This window comes from Benincasa hispida, chromosome 3 (genome assembly GCF_009727055.1).
Source record: "Benincasa hispida cultivar B227 chromosome 3, ASM972705v1, whole genome shotgun sequence".
Classification (NCBI taxonomy): domain Eukaryota; kingdom Viridiplantae; phylum Streptophyta; class Magnoliopsida; order Cucurbitales; family Cucurbitaceae; genus Benincasa; species Benincasa hispida.
This window is the reverse complement of record NC_052351.1, coordinates 72,986,677-73,011,703: the sequence shown is the minus strand read 5'-3', so window position 1 is coordinate 73,011,703 and position 25,027 is coordinate 72,986,677. Positions and strand designations below refer to the sequence as shown.

The window sequence follows — 25,027 nt, the reverse complement described above, 5'->3', positions numbered from 1 at the left end:
AGCCCACAAGTCCTGGGTTCTCTATCTGTGAATACCAAGGAAGCCTTTGTGGTAGTGTTCGTGCTCTTGATCAAAGTTTTTTTAAAGATAGTCTTCAAGACGTTCGTGTGCTGTTCGAGGGATTATTGAAGAAATGTTTTCAAATGTAAGGTTCTAAAACCTTTTTAATACCATGTTTTAGTTTATATAAATGCATATCTATTTCTTTATTTACTGTAAAATTTACAGTCAATGACAAATGGATTTGGGACGATCTATCTTCTGCTCACGGTTCCCTTCGATTTGGGATCCTTCAATTGGACCATCTCCAAGTCTCTTCTCCATCAACCCTAAACTTCTGTAGGGTCACCATGTTCCTGATCTGGATACTACCACGATAGCTTATAATCTTGATGGCTCAAGTTGAGCTTTAATAGCTTCATCATTTGGTGGTCGTATTCTTCAACTACTTTCCACTGAATCTCGTGACCTTGCATTTTTGGTGTGCCAGCTTTAAGAGAGAAAGGCTGAAGTGGATGAGGTTTTATTGATCATGCGGTTCGTCTTGTCCAAGGATGCAAGAGCTTCCTCTTCTCAACCACGGAGTTGATGATTTTTTTACCGCCAGAAAGGGAGAGTGGTTGGTCAGTTTCAATTCTGTCTAGATGTTGTTCCTAGTTGGTTATTTGTTCTAAATTTTGTTCATGATTTTCGTTTGTTTTGTGTTTTTGCTCTAGGAACTTATATGTTTTGGTATTTTGTATTTTGATGTTATTATTTTTTTCAAGCCTTTCTTTCAGACATCTGTGCTTCTTGTTGAATGGTAGTTTGTTTTGTTCTGTCTATAAAAAAAAAAGTATAAGCCAAAGGGGGAGTTTTTTGGAGATTTGGTTTGTTGGCTTTATAATTTTATCTAAGGTAGTGGTTTTGTAGATGTTTCAAATAAATTCTTAACATCCAGTTGTGACATCAGAATATTTTCCTATAGAATATTTTCCTTATCTAGAAATATCCAACTATGCTATTTAGTCCGGTAGGTTCCTTTTTTGAAGTGCGACTTTTTATTCCAAATGAGGACTTATTTCCTTTATTGGATTCAATTTTTTAAAGAGAGTTTTGAAAAACATTTAGGGCCACCACATTTTTTTAATTGAGCAAGACGATTTCTGTACTTTGACCAAACTATTCTACATTGTGTTCTTGCTCGATTGCTCACTATTCCGATGTGCAAGTTCTTCATCTATTAAATGCATCACATCGAAGATTTTCAATGTCTTAAGGGGATCCTAAGCCATAGCTTCTAGAGAAGGGATTCTCAGTCTTAGTTGGAGCCTAAGACTCAACTTCAGAAGAGTTCTCCATCTTAGGGAGATTCTAAGATTCATCAATGAAGAGAGTTCACTGACGTGAGAAAAGATATCGTCGTGAGAGGAGTCACACACTGTCAGGTGTTGAAGTGTTAGACATTAACATACTTATGGGGAGTCTAAATTCAGTTGAGAGGGAGTCTTACATCTAGGAGAGCCTAGGTGACGTGTGAGTTAAGCTCTATGTTAGCTAGTTGGTGTATTATAGATAAGTACTAGGTTGTAAACTACTTAACTCTTTAATATTAGTAGACTATTTTTTCTCGGCACTCTACCCCTAGACGTAGGTGTTTATCACCAAACTTGGCTACCAACTACTGTGTGTCTTTACTTGTTTACTTGCTATTAGTATTTTTGTTGTTAAAGTTGTTGACAGTGCTTTCTATTTAACATCTGCATATTGAGTGATGAGTCATCCTATCATTTTTTTAAACATCATACTCATACATTCTCATAACATATCAAATTGAATTAATTCAGGCCTCTTCATCCCTCTTAAAATACCTCATCAAGTTCTAGATCATGATTGAAGGAGTATATCAGCATGCAGTAGAAGTAACAAGGATCAATAAGCATTCTAATTCATTAATTTTGACTGTAAATAAAGCATGCTCATACAACAATAAGAGGGTTTCAAGTCATATCTTTGTAAAACCTCTTGAAACTTGAATTCAGCTGCAAATCTTCTCCAATTCTTCTTGTGAACCACCTCAAGATCTTCTCTACTATTCTCTTGGAGCTTTAGATTGAGTTGTGGGACTCAAAATAAGTTCGAATGAAGGGAATTTGGAGAAGAACACCACTGATGCAACTTGAAGAATCCTTCTTCAACCTCACAAGTTTTCAACAAAACTTCAGCAAGTTCTAATTTTGTACATGCTCGATTTCCACTTCCATCTTTTTGCAAGACATTCATGCATAGAAGGAGGCTACATGAGGTGCAGCTCATGCTTGAAGAGTGAATAAAAATTCAAGTGGATTTTGTGTGAGCATCTAGGTTAAGTGAGTGGAGGAAACCAACTTTCCAACTTGGTGTTTTTTCCAAATTTCTAATTTCAATATTGATTTTCAAAATCAACTTAATTACAAAAATGAAATTATTATTAATTTTATAAATTAATTTTCTAATAAAATTAATAATAAATAATTAATTAAAAATTTTAATTAATTCTAATTAATTCAAATTCATTTAATATCAAATATTAAATTAATTTTACACAAATTCCACTTTCATGAATCCCTATTCATGAATTTAATATTTAAATCACATTTAAATATTTAATTAATTATCCAATTCCGTTTAATTCTAATTTGAACGTTTCAAATTAACTTATCCCGCTACTTTAAAGCTAATCCATTTACGAGCTAGTAGGGGGACCTCATGAACCTACAGATCATGAACTCCAAAGATTCGAGATTAATTGGCTAAACTCTTTAAACCGAATTAATCCCCATTCGTTAACTAATGGGTCACTCCACTAAAGTCCATAGTTGAACTCCTCTCCCTGTAGATATATTATGTCCACATGATTTAACCATAATTAATAAGTCGACCCTTCACAGGTTGTTCGTAATAACGGCTAGATCAAATGTCTATTTTACCCCCGAGATCGTGACTTATTCCTTAAGTTCCTACTGATCCTCTAATGAACAATTGGTTTGTGATCCAGTCACTAAACCAGATCCCTCTCAGCCTAGTGAGAGGGTGGGGCCCCTTGTTCAAGACCTGAATTTAGTACTTAAGAGAACAACCTTTCTCTTATCCCTAAATCGGGTAGCGTGAATTCCATCTTGCACCCTATGTCTCAAGCTATCTACCCGATCTTATCCCTAAAATGGGAGGCTTATTAAGCCAACGTTGTTGAGTCAACCCTCACCTATGCAAATCTAAAGATAATCCCGAATAAATAGGAGTTCATAGTTAGCCCAGGATTAAGATCGAGTTACCTAGGTCATCTAAGTGAAATAGTTAGTATTATACAGTAAACAACGTTATAAAGTAAGAGTGACTTATTTCTTGGTCCGATCTTATGCAAACTCATTTCATAGGATGCCCCCACTCCTCATGTCAATACATGAATGAATTTGGATCACTTCATTTGTAGTATCTTTACAACAACTTGTAACAACTACATAGTAGGTCGCATATAATAGTGTTACCAGAATAAGGTACCCAACCTTAATCATGTACTATAGATCGCTTTAGCTATTTACTCGAACATGATCCATCTCTATATCTCTACATAAAGTTCAAGTATTCATATAATAGTCATGGATCTTAGTTTATTGGATTTAGACTTTCACATATGCAATTTATAGAATCAATAATAAGTTTATTGACTATAGAATATGTTTATCTTTTACAAATTGCGAGTTTTAGGACATAAAACCCAACAATACTCCCTCTTGGACTAAAACTCTAGTGGATCAATATATACAAATATATACAATATTGAATGACATTAAGAGAACAAAAAGTATAAATACAATTAGGGCATTTAAGTACCCATAAATTCTCCCGTTTTCTCTAATGATGAATATCATGTAGACCTAGTCTTACTAGGTGACCCTCGAATACTTTAGCCAAGAGCGCCTTTGTAAATGGATCGACTAAGTTGTCTTGTGAGGCTATCTGCGTCACAATCACGTCTCCTCTGTGTACAATCTCCCTGATGAGATGGTACTTCCGCTTCATGTGCTTTCTTGTTTATGGCTTCGAGGTTCATTTGAATTTGCAACTACTTCACTGTTGTCACAATAAAGGGTGACAGGCAGGTGCATATTAGGAACTACTTCCAAGTCAGTCAGGAACTTTATGAGCCATATTGCTTCTTTTGCTGCTTCACTTGCAATTACATACTCAGCTTCCATTGTGGAGTCAGCAATACAACTCTGCTTGATGCTTCTCCACACAATTGCTCCTCCATTCAGAGTGAATACTGACCTCAAAGTTGATTTCCTAGAATCAATATCCGTTTAGATGTCAGAATCAGTGTATCCAGTAAGGATCAGATCCTCAGCATTATACACGAGCAAATAAACTCTCGTTCTTTGAAGATACTTGAGAATGTTCTTAACGGCAGTCCAATGATAATATCTAGGATTGGACTAAAATCTGCTTATTATTCCAACGACATAGCATATATCGAGACGAGTACATAAAATTGCATACATTAAACTCCCTACTGCTGATGCATATGGAATTCATTTCATATCCTTAACCTCTTAAGGTGTTTTAGGACTTTGTTCCTTAGACAGATGAATTCCATGTCTAAAAGGCAACATTCCTTTCTTGGAATTTTTCAATTTATATCTAGACAACATCTTGTCTATATAAGATGCTTGAGAGCGTGCTAATGTTCTGTTTTGCGATTCCAAGCTATTTGGATCCCAAAAACATACTGTGCTTCTCCCAAATCTTTCTTTGGAACTACGTAGCCAACCATCTCTTAATGTCAGCTAGAAATTTTACATAATTTCCTATAAGTAGAATATCATCAACATACAACACCAGAAAGGCGACAGTTTTGTTAACGATTTTCTTGTATACATAAGTTTCGTCAACGTTTTGTTCAAAGCCATAAGATTTGATCGCAGTGTCAAATCTCATATTCCTGGATCTAGATGCTTGTTTCAACCCATAAATGGATCGATTAAGTTTGTAAATCTTTTACTCTTGACTTTGTTCAATAAACCCTTCTAATTGAGACATATAGATACTCTATTCAAGATAGCCATTCAGAAAGGCTGTCTTGACATCCATTTTTCATATTTCATAATCATAAAATGTAGCTATAGACAAGAGTATTCTAATTGACTTTATCATGGTAACAGGAGAGAAAATTTCTTCATAATCTACCCCCTCTCTTTGGGTAAACCCTTTTGCCACAAGTCTTGCTTTGTAGGTCTGTACCTTACCAGCTTGGTCTCGTTTTCTCTTGTAGATCCATTTGCAACTGATGGGTTTTACCCCTTCAGGTTGATCTACAAGATCCCAGACAGAATTGAAATACATAGATTCCATTTCAAGGTCGATGGCTCTAATCCATTAGTATTTATCCACATCATTCATTGCTTGTTTGAATGACAATGGATCCTCCAAGCCATCATCTGGTATGATGACTTGAGTTTTAGTTAAACCCATGTACCGGTCAGATTGTTGCACAAGCCTCCAACTACGACGAGGCATTCTCAACTCTTGAGAATGATGTGAAGTACTAGTTTCATCAACAACTCTTGTTGATGGACCTGCTCTATCAACAACTCTTGTTGATGCATTTGTTGTTTCTCTGGACATTTCCTCTATTACTAGCTTACTGTGAGTTTGATGATTCTTCATGTGGTCTTTCTCCAGGAAATTTTCATTTGTCGATACAAATACCTTGTCTTCCTTAGGATCGTAAAAGAAACTAGCTTTCGTTTCTCTTGGGTAGCCTATAAACAAGCATACTTTTGAACGACGTTCCAACTTTTTAGGATTTTGCACCAATACATGTGTTGGGCAACCCCAAAATCTGAAGTGACGTAAATTTCTTTTATGTCCTTTTCAAAGCTTAAAAGATGTTTCCGAAATACTTTTTGAGGGAACTATGTTCAAAATATACATTGCAGTTTCAACTGCATGTTCCCAGAAAGAATTTGGTAACTGAGCATAACTCATCATGGAACGAACCATGTCCAACAAGGTTCTATTTCTCCTTTCTACCAAACTGTTTTGCTGAGATGTGCTAGGGTCTGTGAGTTGAGATTGGATTCCATGTTCTATCAGATAGTTCAGGAATTCTATGTCCATATACTCACCACCTCGATCTAATCGAAGTGGTTTAATTTTTTTACCTAATTGGATTTCAACCTTACCCTTATATTCTTTAAACTTTTCAAATGTTTTAGACTTTTGGTGCATCAGGTAAATATGCCCATACCTAGAATAATCATCAATGAAGCTGATGAAATATTCATACCCTCATCTAGCTCTAACATTCATAGGACCATAAAGGTCTGAGTGTACGAGTTCCAAGGGTTCTTTGGCTCTAACACCTTTTCCAGAAAAAGATCTTTTGGTCATTTTACACTCAAGTCAGGATTCACAAGGTGGTAATGAACTGACTTCTAACTTATTTAGATAACCGTTCTTAACCAGTCTCTCAATCCTATTGAGATTTATGTGACCCAGTCTCAAGTGTCAAAGATAGGCATTTGGAGAAACATTCATTTTCTTATGAGTCTCAGCAGTTTTAAACATCTATATGTTGAAAATGGCTTTGACCTCAATCGATTTTAACAAATACAAGTTATTTTCTAATTTTGCAGAAAAAATTTGTTTACTTCTTATATTGATGAACACTTCATCATTTTTGAAAGAAATTTTATAATTTTTTTCTAGCAAACAAGAGATAGATACTAGATTCCTTTTCATAGAAAGAATATAATAAACATTTTTCAGATAATTATACTTATCTCCTATAAATAACTTCATATCTTCCACTACTTTAACTGAAACACCTTCCTTGGTCCCTGCCTTAAAGAATGTTTTGCCTTCTGTCAATGTCTCTAGGAACTTGTTTCCTGCGAGGAAGTACAGACATGATTAACGGCACCTGAATCAATTATCCAGGTTTTATCATTTTCCACTAAACAATGCTTCGATAACAAGTAAATCATATTTATCTTGTCGTTCGAATTTTGCATTCTCATCTATATTATTCAAAATTTTAGTTGAGTTGGGAGATAGAGGACAATCCTCTATTAAAACTCTTTTAGTGTTATCAATTGCTAGTAATTTGTTTGTTGATTCGATTTTACCATTATTTAATTTGGAGGTGAGTATTCTAGAAGAGTTAAATATGCTAAAAATTTTAAACAAATTTTTATTAGAAAATTGCAACTAAATCCAAAATCAAATTTTAGAAAAACAAGTAATAATGTACCCATAACCATTATTTATTTGTAACGATACTATAGTGAGTCAGAATACGTGCTAGCAAGGGGCAGTCAGATACTCCTTCACAAAAGTAAACAATTTTGACCAAACACTATCTGCAGGATACCTCTTATTCTTATAGTCGTTTAGTTACCATTTTCAGTCAGAAATTACTAACTCTTTAGTAATTCTATAAGTGTAACCCTCCATTTTCAGACGTCAGAGGTCGGCCCCAACTATGCTACTGGAATGGAGAGTCAAGGTTGGGAATGGACCTAAGAAATCCTATCCATTTCTGGAGTTTCAGTTGTTCCTAATCCTATGTTACAACCCTCTAAGGGGATAACCGTCGTTAAACGACTAGCAAAGGCCGCCCAAAGCAAACCAGTAGGTGCAACATGGGAATCTCACAGTTCAAACTAACGGAAGAGACCACAAGACATGTTGACACAATTCCTTCACTCACTTACTATGAACTACTTCCCCCATTCACCTTGTTATTGACTCATACAAACACTTTCTGTATGGAGGTCACTCCCAGGGTAACATGAAGTGTCATATGAATCTCATGGTGTGAACTATATGGAGACGTGGCAGTTAAAATCTATGTATCATATAATTGATTTGTATTTGAATGACTTCCCCTTATTCACCGAAATCTAGATTTATGTTAAAAAATACTTTTCATATGGAGGTCACTCCCAGGGTGACACAAAGTATCGCTTAAATCTTGATTGTGAACTCTTAGGGACGTGAGAGCTAAAAATAACGTATTGTATATATTACTAATCTCCCATTGAAGTGGTCTAATAACTTTATCATATATAAGTTATTAAACTTCCACTGAAGTGTTCTATTAATATGGGTAGATTTATACTTTGGTTCTTTTTGGCTAATAACACAACCCTAAGTCTAAGTGGTTTATCAAGTATAACGCTTATAATTGGATTTTAACCTACATTGTCTAGGTGATAAACCGTTTTATTACCTCACACCACTCATGTATGCTTATAAAACCGATTAACAACACTCAATTATTCGGCCATAATCCCCAGGTAGGAGGTGTTTCGTGGACCGTCAACTTAAGTACCCAGCCTTAGACAGGATTATATACCGGTTGAGTTTGTAATTGTCATTTATAAGATAACGACCTATTTTAACTATTCAAACAAGTTTTTAACCTAAGTGAGGATGCAACTTATCTTCGTTGTAGATTTTAATGTCTAACTCAATTTTATAACAGCTTATAAAAATTAGACATGCTCTTACAACTACACCATGCCTCAAAGACATTCAAATTTAATATAACAGTTATATTAAATAACAGAAACTCTAAACATGCATTCTATATATTATAACAGATTATAACATATACATAATGCATGTAACATGCTTCCTATGGTGGGATTTTAAATCTACATGGCATACTGTATACAGATACAAGATTTATTTAATTATCATACATCACATGCATAAATAATTAAACACATACTGATATGGTTTTAGTTTTGGCACAAACAAGTAAACAAAGGCCTAATTATTACAAAAACAACAAGAAATAGCTCCAAACCACTTCTGGATCGCTTGAACCGCTCTAAATCGGACCCAAATAGCTTGAACTAGATGAAAACCACCTGAACCGAACCAATCAAAAAACTTTTGAAGGTGAATCGAGTAAGTTTGAAGAAAAACAGTAAAAAATTCTCGATGGTCCTCGCTCAGTCAATGGGTCAAACTCATCAAAACCGCTTAAAAAATATCGCTCAAACTAGATCTCTCGCTCCTAACTCGAAATCTCGCTCAAATTTGATTCAAAATCTCGCTTGAACTTGGTCTCTCGCTCCTAGCTCAAAATCTCGCTCAAAATTGATCTCTCGCTTGAAATTCCATTAGAATCTCGCTCGAACTAGAAATCTCGCTCAAACTCGATTCAAAATCTCGCTTGAACTCGAAATCTCGCTAAAAAATTCCATCAGAATCTCGCTCGAAACGAAATCTCGCTTGAAACTTTGAAATCTCGTTATTTGTACATGGAATCTCACTGGAATTGTGAGTAGTGTTGCAACGCTCAAGGGCAGCGTTGCAATGCTACCTTTTGTAAATCTCACTTTCATTGGATTTGAACAAGAATCTCGCTTGTAAATTAGCAAAACAAGTAATAATGTGCCCATAACCATTATTTATTTGCAACGATCGCCTCAAAATACTTCTTCGATCCAACGATCGCCTCAAAATTGGCCTTCGACTCCACTGGACAACACATTAATTCCAAGAAAACTCAAATCTAAAACTAAAACAACATGGGTGGAGCAAGTTTAGTCTATAAAATTTATGTTATTCAACTCCCAAGCCAAAACTTCACAATAAACTCATAAAACTCAACTTAATCCACTAATAACGGATGCCACTGAAAATCAATTTCCGATGTTAAACTCCTCCGAACCTTCAATTTATCACCCAAAAAAAAAACATAACAACAATCAGAATCCATCTCAATTTGTCAAAAAAAAAAAAACTTGAAGAACTTAAGAAAAAACTCCGCAAAAACTGAGATTTTTGGTAACAACCAGTGCTGGCAGCAACAACACAAAGTGGTGGCGATGTGACAACCACTGCGAGTGGAAGCCGAAGCTCAGACCCTTGAGTGCGATTGATAGCATTCAGATCGGTGGACGACCAGTGGCAGACTCGATTGGCAGCACCGTGTATCAATCACAAACAGCTATGAACACAGATGGCACTTGAGCGACGACTGAACGCGCAGACGAGCGATTGGGTGATGGGAAAATGTGCAGATCTGGTGAATGGCAGTCCAGGAGACACTAATCCGACTAGCGACGAACGGTTTGAGCATGGCGCGATGACTACTGAAGGCGAGCTGACGGCTGGCCAACTACTCTGAGGTGGTGCGGCGCTTCTGGTGGACGAGTGGCGGCAGGTTAGGACTGGAGTGGTGCGCTTGAAAACACAAGGGGGAGTGGGTGGGCTGACAGTTGCATACCGGACAATTTCACAAAATGACCCAAAACCTAAAAAGATTTTTACCATTGACCTTTTTGAAAAATTTCACAAAATGACTTGAAACCTAAATATTTTTCTACCAATGACCTCTTCCTAGAAACTTTTCTACCATTGACCTTTTGTCCATGCAAAATTCTAAAATTACCCCTAATTTTTAAAAAACCTTCAAACCGTTTGGTGAACGCACATCTCTACGAATACTTTACAACAATAGGGTCTCCCTCCATTTCGTTCATTTCCTGATCGTTAAGAGAATACTAAGCGAGCGTTTAAAGAATATTACGGGAGCGTTAGATATTACTAAGCGATCGGGTAGAGATTACTAAGCGATCGTTTAGACATCTGTTATGTGATCGTTTAGCTAACTGTTACCGATCGTTTAAATATCCGTTATGCGATCATTTGGCTAACTATTACACGATCATTTAGATATCTATTTATGCGATCGATTAGTTTTTGTTATGCGGTCATTTAGTTTTTGTTACGCGATCGTTTAGATATTTGTTATGTGATCCTTTAGTTTTTGTGATGTGATCATTTAGTTGTTGTTATACGATCGTTTAGATTTTGTTATGCGATCGTTTAGATTTTGTTATGCGATCGTTTGAATTTTGTTATGTGATTGTTTAGTTTTTGTTATACGTTCATTTAGATAAATTTATGCTAAATTTGTAGAATATAATTGGTGTTATACATTTAACTAAGCAAATAAATAGTTAAGAAAATAACTAAGCGATCGTTTAGATAAATTTGTGCTAAATTTGTGGTGTTGTACATTTAACTAAGCAAATAAATAGCTAAGCGATCTTAGAGAAAAAACTAAGCGATGACCTAAGAAAATTACATATTGTTTAGTCTAGATGGGCTAGTGCCAGGTGTTATCAATGTTTGTCTGCACGTTTTTTGTTTTGTCCTCTCTAACCACATCATTTATACCTATGTATTTGTCGTGGCTCCTCTCCAATTAAAGGTATCCTGACGGTTTGACGTCAACCTACATGTACTACCTTTTATGGTATTAGAATTGGTTCAAAATCTCCAACATATGGTCTTTAAACCCATTCTTGTCGGTGTCCGATTGGGAAGATTGGTTCGACGTAAGCAACAAGCACACACTCAACTGTAAACCATTTTGCACATAATGTTTGTACATTAATGTTTCTCAGGGTCGCTACAGATATTGCATGGGAGCACGGGATCTCGCGGTAATTAAACTCCATACACGTACATGTCCATGAACGAAGATCAACCAACCTCCCCAAATATCCATCGTCCACATTAATTATATGCATATCCACCGGGAAAACACAATATGTTCTAGATAAATTTCGATTCCTTAAGAATACTCATTGCGTAATCAGTTACAATGTTTGTGCATGCCATTGCATGTGTACGTCGGATATAAAACTAACCTTGTAGCCACTCGCGGATATGCTCTAATAGCTTTGTGATTGGTAGTTCTCGTGTATCTTTCAACACTGGAAGAGGCATTCTATTATATTTATCGTCATCTTGTCATACCTACAATGGATTTGATAAACCCTTGCCCACCATTATAATCCGACCTCCTGAAGATAGGCTATCACACCAAGATATTGATGGAGCTTAGCCCAATACATCTAAAAGTTAGACATTCTATAAGCTTTTACCTCTAGGTAGAAGTGTGGGATTATGTCATTATTCTTAAATTTTTCAACCAGGGAATATACTTGCAATAGCCTTTGCAATTGAGATGTGACGATCTGATATAATCACTAAATTAGGAACGTCTCCTATCGAAGCTTTCAAATGAGTCATGAACCAAGTCCATGATGCATCATTCTCACCATCTACAATACTGAAGGTGATAGGATATATGTTGTTATTGCCATCGGTACACATTGCGATTAACAACATACCTTTGTATTTCTCATGCAAATGGGTCCCATCAATTGGACAGATGCAGTTTAGAAAGCCCCTGATACACGAACTAAGTGCCATGAAGACGTACTTAAAGTATTCTTCGTTCTCTACTTCAACTTCAAATATCGTACCTGGATTTGCAAGCTTAAGTGTCTCGCCATATGCCCTAACAATAGCATATCATCCTTCTGGCGACCCTCATGCACACACCAATCCGTACTCTCTAGCACGATAAGCCTGCCCGTAACTTATGTTCACTCCATAATCTCGGCGGATGTCCTCAATTATATCCCTTGGGCGGTAGGTTCGACCAACTTGTTGGAATTTGGACTTGATTAAGTGTTCAATAACCCAACTTTTTGCTTGTCAATGATTATCAGTTCTCATTTCAAGAGTACATGTATGTTCGCTGAGATATTTCGTCACTTTGAAGGAATCACTTTCTTTCATTTTTTTTTTTTTTTGCACGGGCCATCCACTTGCATTCCTCCATCGAACACCAGATACTTAGCAAGCTCTTTGTTGACTTTTTTACACGATAGTCAAAGTTCTTTCTTATTGTAAGCATTGATAATTTAACTGACAAATCATATTTCGAAAAGAAAATTTGACCGACCATTATATCCTCGTCATTCCGACAGTCATGAGGTATTGTGATGAAGTCATCATACAATGGGCCCTCTGAGGGTTTGGGTATATCAACAAATGGTTTAGTTGGAACGATGGAATGCATTAGAACCAAAAGGCATCACAACGGGTGGAACAGGAGCAGGTGGGGTTGGAACATGGATGTTAGGTGTTGGAGAAGTTTGTAGTCTTGAAGATTGTCCATATCGATGTTCAGTATCGAATTGTGAAGTACATCTGGCTTCATTATTCTGACCAAACAAGCTTCACTTCGGTCATCCTCCAAGTTATATGGCTCAATATGATCATCAAGTGAAGACATGGTATACATATTGCGTATCAGAATGGTTGCAAACCCACAATTTAGACTGGTGAAATGGGTTGATCGGTTGGATTGCAATACTGGTACATATCGTCCATGTGTACTCTATGATTTTCGCAAGGTGTAACTGATACAAATAACGGTATCCGGGATGCATCAGTTTCTTCTAAAAAAAAGCTAAGATCTTCATCGTCGACTATGTCAATTGGAGGAACTAGGACAAATAGATTGTAGTAACATTTGATGTGTATATCAAACATATCTGGATCGATATTCAGCGTTGGTGCATCATACTCACTAATTCACTAACTGTTATATCATTTCTGACTTTCAGACCTTTCATATGACTACCAACATAATTTCTTCTGGACTCATCCCAAACCCTACCAAATCGTACAAAGATGCGAAGTAGCATCATTGATCTACAATGGGATAAACAAATCATTGATAAGTGAATGATCGTATATACATTACTATGTAATCGTTTATAAATGTTTACACATTACTCTACGATCTTTTACTATGCGATCGTGTATAAATTACTATGCGATCGTTTATATATTACTATGCGATTGTTTACTATGTGATCGTATATAACTTACTATACGATCATTTATAATTTATTATACAATTGTGTAGTAATTTATACACGATCGTCTAGTAATTTATGAACGATTGTTTATATTGTAATGAACGATTGTGTGTATATTACTACACGATCGTTTATAATTTACTAAACGATCGTGTATAAATTACTACAAGATCGTTTATAATTTATTATACGATCGTATTGTAATTTATGAACGATCGTGTAGTAATTTATATACAACCGCATAGTAAAGGATTGCATAGTAATGTATAAACGATCGCATAGTAATGTATAAATGATCACATAGTAATTTATACACGATCGCATAATAATGTGTAAACATTTATAAATGATCGTATTGTAATTTAATGCTAAACGACACTTATTATGAAAGCGATGTGGGACAAGAAATCGTACATTGAATGAAGGGCTGAAGAAATTGTTGAAGGAAGAAGAAATGTGGACTGAATCTGACGATGAATGCGATCAACGAAGATGTTGGGTTAAAACTCTGAGAGAAAGCTATGAGAGAATAATGAGAGAATTTTGTGGGGAGTTCGACAGAAAGTGAATACTGAGAGTGACATTCCATTCTCTTCAATGCTATTGGAAGAATATAAGTTGGGAATAAATTTTTTCATGGAATGTTGGTGTTGTAATGAATGTACATTGAAGGAAGGGCTGAATAAATCATTGAAGGAAGAAGAAATATGGTGCAGTATGAAGGCTTTTTAAAAACTAGGGGTAATTTTGGAATTTCGCATGGGCAAAAGGTCAAAGAAAAGTTTTAACAAAGAGGTCATTGGTTCTTTGGATTTTGGGTCATTTTGTGAAATTTTCCCCTGCATACGCGAGGGGAGAAGGAGATTCTTTTTAGGGCTGCTTTTAAATATAGAAAAATATATCAAAGTTTTAGAACTATCAATGATAGATGTTGATAGACACTGACAGACTTCTATCAGTGATATTGATTGATATTGATAGAAATCTATCAGTGTCTATTAGCATCTATTATTGATAGTTCTAAAAGGCGTCTATTATTGATAATTTTAAAATTTTGCTATATTTTGTAAATATTTTCAACAGTTTTATCATTTGAAATAATTTTTCTTATCTTTTTTTTTTATTATTCCCTCCTAAGCTTATATATATATTGCTCTTCCTTCTCCAAAATCCTAAAACCATATTTAAATATTTAAATATATTTAAATTCCTTTTCCTTTTTAAAATCCATCTTTTCATCCCAAACAAAATTAATTCCCTCCAAAATCCCAAATCTTCAAATCCATTAAAAAAAAGTCAACTTCTAAATCCCCAAATTTAATTCAGTTTTACAAATTGAATTATTTGAATTAAATCCAAAATCACCTTGAAATTTAAATTTTAAAATTGAATTATCCTGATACAATAATTCAATTTAACCTCAAATAACCTAAAATATTTCAAGATAATTAAATTTAAATTACTTCAAAATTTGGGATGTCACATAAAATAAAACGAACATAAAGAAGAAATTGGTAATGAAAATAAAAATAAGAGAGTGAGAAAAGAAAAAGAAAAAGAAAAAGAAAAAGAAAAGGAAATATGAAGAGCTTGAAATCAAATATAAGAAAGTGAAAATGAAATAAACTAAAATTACGCATATCAAAAAATATAATTTAAAAATGGAAAGAGACGATTGTTAGTTGAAGAAAATAGAGACAAATACCCTTGTTTAAAACTAAAGGTGGGGTCATGTAAAAATTTAATATAAAAAAAAGTATATTGACGACACATGTAGCATGGAGTGGGAAAAGTACGGAAGAGTCTATATTATTATAGGATTAAAGTTTTTCTTGAAATTTATCCTTTACGGTAACCGTAATAATAACAATTATTATGTAGGTCTTTCCCAATTCATTATAAATCTTTTCAAAATATTGTGTATGTAATCTTTTTTTAAATTCATATTCCCAATTCAAAACTCCAATTTAATATCTGATCCCCACAAACTCCATCCGATATCAATATCTCCAAATCTTACATAAAATATTATGTATGAAATTTGTATTTAAATGTAATCCGATGAAGTAATAAAAAAACAATATTAAAATTAAAAAATCGAAAAGAGTCAGTGATTATGTCACATTGACAACAATATCAAACTCATCAAGAGAGTTTCTAATAAACAAAAAGCAAATAAAAAAGTATGTCACAAAAATAAATAGGCGGATTTTGTATTTAAATTACGAAAAAAAGCGAAAAGAAAGATTTAGATTGTGTTTGATTTAATTTTATGTTATTTTAGAAAATATGATGTGTTTGATAATCTCTCCTAATATTATTTTTGAAACACTTCCAAAATGTATTTAAATAAAGATGATTTTCAAACCGTGTTCTTTGAAGGTGGTGATTTAAGAGGCAGTGAACTGGTAGGAAGCGTAGGACATGGTGCCAAGGTCCCAACTATGGTGGATTAACTTTGCTTTTGGTTGGCCTCCGGCAGCTCCAATTGCAACATGGAGTGGGAAAAAATGATCTGGATTTGGATGGGTCATTTTTGCTTGTGGAGCCTTCTTTTCATATTCATTCACATCTTCATATCTACACAAAAAAAAAAACATATTCTTAATTCAGTATCTTCTTCTAATTAATTAAACATTTCTAATATATGAAAAAATTACCTTCCTTGAAGGAGAGCTTGTTGAAGCCATTTATCAAAGTCGATAGCCCACGAAGCGTTGGCAGAGCCTCTGGCGTCAAAGTCGAGTGTTCTAAGGTTGTGCGTGGCACTTCCTGACCCAAAAATAAGAACTCCTTCATCCTTAAGAGGTGCCAATGCCTTCCCCATATTGTAATGGTGTATCCCATTTTGGCGTGTTTGTACTGAGAGTTGGCAAACCAGGATGTCTGCCTCTGGATACATAAACATCAAAGGCACCCATGCTCCGTGATCCAGCCCTCGCCCCTTCTCCTCGTCCACGCGCTCAAACCCAGCCCCTATCAGAGCTTCCTTCACCCTCTTTGCCAGTGTTGCACCCCCCGGGGCTGGATATTTTAACTGTATGTATGCTCCCAATATATTATATTATAACTGTATGTATGCTCCCAATATATTTTGTGTAGTTTACTCCAAATATGTATGAGCTACAATTCTTCTCATTACTATTTTTCTTTCCTGTATTTTCTTTTCTTATATTGTTCGTGGGTATTTGTGTTGGGTTATTCTGATGTTTGCAGGCCCAAAAAACAAGATTTTCCACCAAAGGCCCAAAAACTACAAATAAGATCAGCTGAGGTTGGTGGAAATCGAGCAACACGTGTATGGTAAGATTTTCTCAACCGGCTGAATAGAATATTGAGCTCGGAAGGCAAACTCAATCAAGTAAACATTTTCTTTCTTCCTTACTCGATGATCTCTCTCCTTTACTCGATGTTCTCTCTCTTACTCGATGATCTTTCTCTTTTACTCAATGCAACTCGATACTACTTGATACTCTGAATATGTTGTAGTTCGATTGTCAAATGATGTTTGTGCTGTTTTTACAGAGAAACAAATGAAGAGATTTGCAAGGAGATTAGGAGAAAGAGAGGAATGTGACACAGTTACGTGGTTCAACCAAGATGCCTACATCCACGGGAAGATTTTCTTTTCTTTACTTGTTGAAGATTTCTTTTTTACAGTAGTTTTGTGTTTACAAGAGAAAAATGATGAGTACATGATATAGATCTTGTCAGCAGGTAGTTATATTGTATACCTCTTGTCAATTACATGATGTATAATTTTATTATGTAAAACTAAATTAGCTGTACTATGTATTTGAATCAACGTTTTACAATTTAGTCTCCCATCCATCTTTATAAAGGTAGGTTGATTATTCAATAAAATACATAAAACATGCACAATGAGTTAATTATGTACTTACCTTGTACATTTTCGAAGGGAAGCCATAGAAATCGTAGATGGTGTCATTGGGACCCGAAACCACATTTATGGTAGGATAGGAGGTGTCGTAGTGGGCAGAAATGCAGAGAATGGCTTTAGGTCTTTGAGGGAAAATCTTCTCCTTCCAACTTTGGAAGAATTGTCTTGCTTTTATGGTATCGTCGATGGTTAGGGTGGGAGATCCATGAGATACATAGAAAGTGTCCTTCAAAGCCATATAGAGACTATTTGTGTTTCAATATGCATGGGAAATTAGTCCCTATTTAAACAGTGCCCTCTTCCTCCCACAAATTCATTGGTGGGGAGCTATTTTCATTTCTATCCCACAATTATTGAACAACTTTTTCTTTATCAATAGATTTGTTATCTATGGAAGAATCTCTCCATCAATTAATAGAAATTAAATATTTTGATGGATGGATGGATGATATATATAGATTATATTTCATACTTATCCATCTTCCTCACAATTATAGAGTCTACTTATTTACCTAAAATGGGGTTGTTTCGTTTTTTCCCCATGAAATATGAAAAAAAAAATAATGATGTGTGTACTAAAAGAAAAAAAAGGGTTAAGTTTTAAGAATAATGGGATTTTTAAGAGTAATGAAAAAAATGATATACATAGGAAAGAAATTTCAAAAGTAGGGTTGAAGGGAAAAGTATTGAAAAAAAAAGGGTAGATTTTTATGGGCAAAAAATCATATACCTGGTACACGATTATGGTTTAATCTAGTCAGCATATTAGCCATGTGGACTTGGACAAAGGACCAAATTCGTTGGCTCCATCCACAAGTTTAGTATCTTTTATTTTTTCTAATTGTGATTGTGTTTTTTTTTAAAAAAATTTTAAATAACAATTTTTATCCTTACTTGTTTTGTTCATGATCTCTTATATCATACTCATTTACTGGATTTAGTGTCTCATGATAAATTGTAATTCAAGATAGAAGTTCACATGAAGCTAAAAGTTTGAATTACAAGTCAATATTTCACATGGTAGTCATCTTCGTGTGCCTCTAGATTAGCTTCGTCTTGTTGTCGTTGTTGTCTACGACGAATACATTTTCGATCAGCGTCAGCAACATTGAGTCGTCTTGTTTGCTGAAAAATGCTTGCTACATTTATCAAACTTTGATCACACATTGAACCCAACTCTGGTAAATTGTGTTGTACGGAATATTGTTATATATCTTGGAGAAAATTATTCTATATAATGAAACAAATTAACTAAATAATGTTTATATCATAAATTTGAGAAAAAAAAATAGTAAAACTCTTACCATGCAGTAATAGTAAGCTTGGTCAAATATGATAAATCATCTCGTGATTGAATCGTATCAGAAAAAATAGTCATGATATAGATAGTCCATTTGTTATTTCTCCTTGTACACAACGACCATGGTGCGTATGCCAGTAAGATATACATTCTTGATGAGTTGGGCGCCATTCTTATTCGTGCTTACCTCTCAAATCAATATAGTGTAGTGCCTAGAGTGTATAGCACAACAACAATACCGTTTGTCATAGACTAAACTGTCTCAACACACGATCTAGTTGATGTCACTCTACTATATGGAAGCATATAAAAGGGCTAACGGTCAACCAAATGTCTTAACCATAACGCAATAATGACCAATATCTTACATGCATGGCGTCCAATTAATCTGAAAAATAAAAGACGAATAATTAGACACCCAAAAAAGTATGTAATATTTATTTATTACCTGATTGTGCATTGGTCGATCAAATATTTGTGGTTTATACTATCAACATATTTGCTGACAGTTTAAAGGTAGCTAATACACCACTCCATCTAAAATTAAAATAATACAATTAATTTATTTTATTATATAAAATGATAACAAAATAAATATATAAATAAAATAATACCCGACACTGAGTGGATGATGATCTAGGGTTTATAACTAGACTTGTGATGCTCTTAAATCTTTCATATAAGCTCATACTTATAGTAGTATCAATGACCCCACTATTTTCAAGGCTTGTGCATTAGTAGTTCGACATAATTCTCTATAAAGCCATGCAAGATAGGCACCACCCCAGGAGTACATACCAACATGCTCGAAATCAGCCACTAGTAGAAGAAACATAAGATGTACAAGAGTGTTCGACTTGTCAGCAAACAAAAATCTTCCAATGAGCTGCATAATGTATGCTCGTACATACCTCTGTATGTTGATGTCGTTGGCTTGGGAGACAACTTTGGAAATTGGGACGCTAAGCTCGGGATACTCAATCTTGAGCCTTTCAAATTATCTGGTCGAACACCCAAAAGATTTTCACAAACAATTTTACAATCATCTTGCAACGAACATGTCATAGGTTCTCCATGTACTTATTATCCAAACTGAATTACAACATCCTACAATGTAATCGTGTATTCCCCACAAGGTATATGAAATATTTGGGTTTCTAGTCTCCAACACTCTACTAAAGCAGTAATGAGGTGTCAATCCAGTTGTATAAATTCAATCTGTGCAACACCAAGAAAACCAACCCATTATACTAAGGCATAAAACGTGGATCAAACGGAATAATACATATCCCTGTTGATAACAGCCTGTTATACTAAGGTATAATATGTGGATCAAACGGGATCAAGCAGTCTGTTGTACATTGTGCAGATTTCTCCCTTCTCTGACAGCCCAAAACTATAATCGAAAAACTATCCCATATCGATTGTGAACTATTAGTATTTTGTTGATATAATTGCACATGATTAGTAGGACCAAGATCCATGATGTACAAACATTGAAAGAGTATAAACACATATTAATATAGTCAATTCCATAACAAAGTCCAGTACATAACAAATTCAATTACATAACAAAAAACATTACATAACAATTTTAATTACATAAAAAAAAAAGTTCATTACATAGCAAATTCAATCAAGTTCTACAGCAATATAACTGTCCGTAGCATTTTCAAGTTTAAGAATGACTAAATCTTTAGGATGCATCGACATATTCATCCGTCCAAAAGATGATCCAAACTCTATTTTATGACCAATCCAAAAAGCTTTTTTATTATTATTATTAAAACCAAAATAATAAACCTACAACCCAAGTTCAAACTCAAATACAAGAAAAATCCAAATCTTTCCTTAAAAAAAAAAAAAAAAAAATCAATTACAACCCAATCCAACATAATTCAAATCATAGACAAAACAATAATAAATTAAAAATTGTAGACACTTTTTGGACCCCTCATATCAGTCGAAATCTTCAGTCTAACTTACAATATTAAACTAAAAAAAAAATCAAATCATAGACCAAAAAAAAAAAAAACACTTCACACATTAGATATTCCAAATTTTCGACCAAAATAGTTCAAAACTCTAGTTTTTCATTCATAAATGTAAATAAAATACTACATCTATGGATAGTCAAGGCACAATCTCATATATTGGAAAAGAAAATGTTATCTATGGCCGACGGCGGCAGGAAGAATGATGCATGGCACACGACGGAGCACAATGAATGGTGGACGGTGGACGTGGGCGGACAGTGGGCTAGGAGAGAAAGAGACACAAAGGAAGGCAGAAGATTGGAGATGGGGAATAAAGTGAGGGAGAAATCATGGGGTAGGGATTTTGGACCACTAACTCGTGGACCGGGTCCAACACGAGTTAGCGAGTCATGGACCGGGTCCACGATTACCTAATCAACACTGCATATCATACATGTGTCAATCTGGGTCGTAGATGCTAAGAAAATCATAGACCCCGTCCACGATTTAGCTGCTTGTTCAGTAATCGTGTACCGAGTCCACGATTACATTACCTTATTTTGTCAATTCTTTCAACCTAACCTTATTTTATTAATAATTATTGAAATAACATTATTTATAAAAATAAAAAAGATCAAATATATAATTTTGATACTTAATAATCGTGTATCGAGTCCACGATTACATCATCTTATTTTTGTCAATTCTTTCTGTCTAACTCTATTTTTATCGATAATTATTGAAATAACATTATTTATAAACATAAAAAGTTCAAATATATCATTTTGATATACCTTTTTAATCCCGATCTTGATATGATATATTTATAATAGAATCTATAACAAATAAGCATGTTACCTATCTTAAACGATTGAGAATGGAAGTCAGACGTCATCAATATACCATTTGTCTCCCTGCTGATAAGGTATATAACCTCTACTAAGCACATAAACAATAATTTAATTGGTAGCAAAACTAGGTGATATTAGTGCTTATACTTATATACTACTATTTTATAGATAGTTATTGATGATAATAATAAATGTAATATTGATGATAACAATAAATCTAATAATAAATGGACATATAAATAATTATGGATAAATAACAAATATAATGATTATATGACATACTTTGTTTCTATTTCTTAATTTGGTATATCAACTATAGCATAATGAATAACAAAATGAGTAACAAACTGAGTAATGCTAAAAACAATAAAAATAACGAAAGGAACACATAAATTTAATTCATTACGATGAAAAGTAACCTACGTTTGAGAACAATTTACTTTGTGAAAAGAAACTTCACTGATGAAAAAGTTCAACAATTTACAATGCACTACTATCACATCTCATCCCAAACTATTATACTAAATCTACGATGAGATATGACGATGATAGATGCTTATCGAGTACGAAATCTACTGTCAAATTTTGTTACTATCATATTTTTACTTCATGAAACTCTGGTCATATTTTTAGGCTTGTGTTATCATACTTAACTTTAAAATTTCTTTAAGCAATAAAATGCAGTTAACAAGTTCCAATATTTGCTGTTAGCGGCCAATTCTCTCTCGTCCTTTAGAATCTTCTTTGGGTTAGATAAATTTTGTGTTGGGTTTAAATGATACGGTTGTTGCAAGGGTATTTTCGTCCTATATATTTAATCAATATTATGTTGAAAATTACGATTAGACTTCTTCTCAAACTTTTTCTCACTTTGCTATTTTTCAAGTAGAACTACCTAGATTCAGACATTCTTTTGGGTGCCTCTTCCTCTGGTTACCCCTATTTAATATTATGTTATTTCATTTGGAGGAATTATAAATATAGCAATTTTGATCTAAGGTATTGGTATATATATTACAATGTAAAAAAAATTGAAGATATGACGTCTATCAATGATAATCTATAACTAATATATTTTTACTATATTTGCAGTTCTTTAAAAATGTTGTTATATACTTAAATATTAGTTAGCCTTAAAAATAATAAACATTACATTTACCCCTTTTAAAATTTGAGAAATTTTAGAATATGTCTAAAATGAGGAGGTGAAATTTCAAATATGAGTTGAGTTGAGTTGGTATGATATACAACCTCATTGTTTGGTCCACCAACTTTAAATGTTGGTGGAGTTGAGTTGTTATATTTTACAACTCACCTAACTCTCTCTTCTTCCCATGTTTTCAATGGCTCCACCCATTGACTACTGTGGCACTCCGAGAACTAACTTTGAGCTCTGACAACCACCTCCGATGACAACTCCGGCGACAAACTTCAGGCTCCGACAACTACCTCCAATGACAATTCTGGCGACGAAATTCGGATTCCAATAACCACCTCCAATGACAGCTCCAGCGACCAACTCCAAGCTCGACAACCTTCGTGCGACCAACACCAACAACCAGTTCTGCCTCCGACAACCACCTCCGATGAAACAACTCCGACGACCACCTTCGTGCTATCAACTCCGACGACCAATTGGCTCCAACACCAAACTTCGATGATCAACTCCAATTACAATGTCTGATGAAAATAACTCTATACCTTAAATACAGACATATGAACTCCAAAGATATATGAACTTCACAGACATATGAACTCTAGACATCCTATTTCAACTCTACGCCCTAAATAGCCGCTAAATGTTTAAATGAGTGTTTAATTGTTTGTTGTCTTTCTTTCTTCTTCTCCCTCCAACTACTACCATATATGCGAGTGAATCATCTCCTATTTTCCACTTTTGCTCTTTCTTCTTCTTCAGCCCCTGGTTTTCCATCAATCTCTCATCAACAACAACCATTTCCCTTTTATTACCAAAATTACCTCCTCCATTCACCGTCTTCGCCTACGATTTTCCTTCCAATGACAATTTACAACCCCCACAATTTCAATAATCTCGACATCCTAGGATCTGAACCCACCAACTCCTAAAACTCACCCGCTTCCCCCAACGGTTCTTTCCAAAACCAAATCCAAATTCGTTCAAACCAATCATCCTTTGCAACTTTACATCCTAAAGTCACTATAAAGAAGAGAATTAGAGCTTTACGGCGAGCCCCCACCATTGTTCTCACAACAGACACCACCAATTTCCGAGCAATTGTGCCGGAGTTCATCGAAATCCCCTCCCTGTCATTCACCGCCGGTGGATCCTCCTACTCCCAGCCATTTGATCTCTTCGGTTTAGTTATCAAGTATAAGGTATTTGCATATTATAACTACCTTTGTATGAAGAAATCTTAGGAAGATTTTAACTTGTATTTTAGTGGAAGAACAAGGGGTCTAGAATTTAGGGTGGAAGAGAATTTAATTGCTTTCAAGTACAAGGTATTTGTTAAAAAAAAAAAAAAAATGAGTGGCATTATTTTGGGAAAGTGTGCTTGAATGGCTAAATCACAATCAGTTTTTTAGAACATTGAATGTTGTGTAATTTTGTGATTGTTAAGAAGGATATATCTATCCACATTTAAAATAATTATCATATAATTTAATATTTTATATTTGGACATTTGTTGAGGGAAAATTAAAATAATATTATTGTTTTAAAAACAATTTATAAAAATATTATTGTTTTGAAACTATTTATAAAAATATGATTTTTTTTTAATGTGTCGACTCTTCAAAATTTGGTCGAATTTTGAAGATTCGACTTTCTGTGTTTTTTTTTCATTTTATAAAAATAGTTTTTTAAAAAAAATTAATATTTTATTATTTTAATATTTTATTTAACTTAACTCTAAAAAGAACAAATTTAAAAAAAAAAAATAATATCTCATAAAAATAAAAGTGTAAATTAAAATATCTCATTTTATATAAAAATAATTACAAAAACCAATGTGTCCCACAAAGCGGACGTCGTCGATTGCGAGCTGTTGTTCGTCGTCGACTCGAAACTTGAGGTTGCTCTACTTCTTCTTGATGTTGCTCTAGTACCTCTGCAGGCACTTCATATATAAATATTAATTATGCTCAGTCATAATGTCCTTAAACCAAATGCTGACATCATCATCATCGGACTAACATAATCAGTTTGACTCTGCGTCTGCATCATACGGGGCAACTCTTCCATATTGTGGCAACCTCATCAAACTCATCCTCTTCCCGAACAGGTC

The 25,027-nt window shown here is 34.4% G+C and overlaps 1 protein-coding gene across 1 annotated transcript; it reads right to left on the bottom strand.

The window, feature by feature from the left end:
- Positions 1 to 16,120: 16,120 nt before the first annotated feature.
- On the bottom strand, positions 16,121 to 17,869 carry LOC120074378 (extradiol ring-cleavage dioxygenase-like). Its single transcript, XM_039027479.1, has 3 exons — positions 17,633 to 17,869; positions 16,391 to 16,767; positions 16,121 to 16,310 (listed from the first exon to the last, which is right to left on the bottom strand). Exons 1-3 carry the CDS (start codon positions 17,867 to 17,869, stop codon positions 16,121 to 16,123), a joined length of 804 nt encoding a protein of 267 aa, XP_038883407.1.
- Positions 17,870 to 25,027: the final 7,158 nt, after the last annotated feature.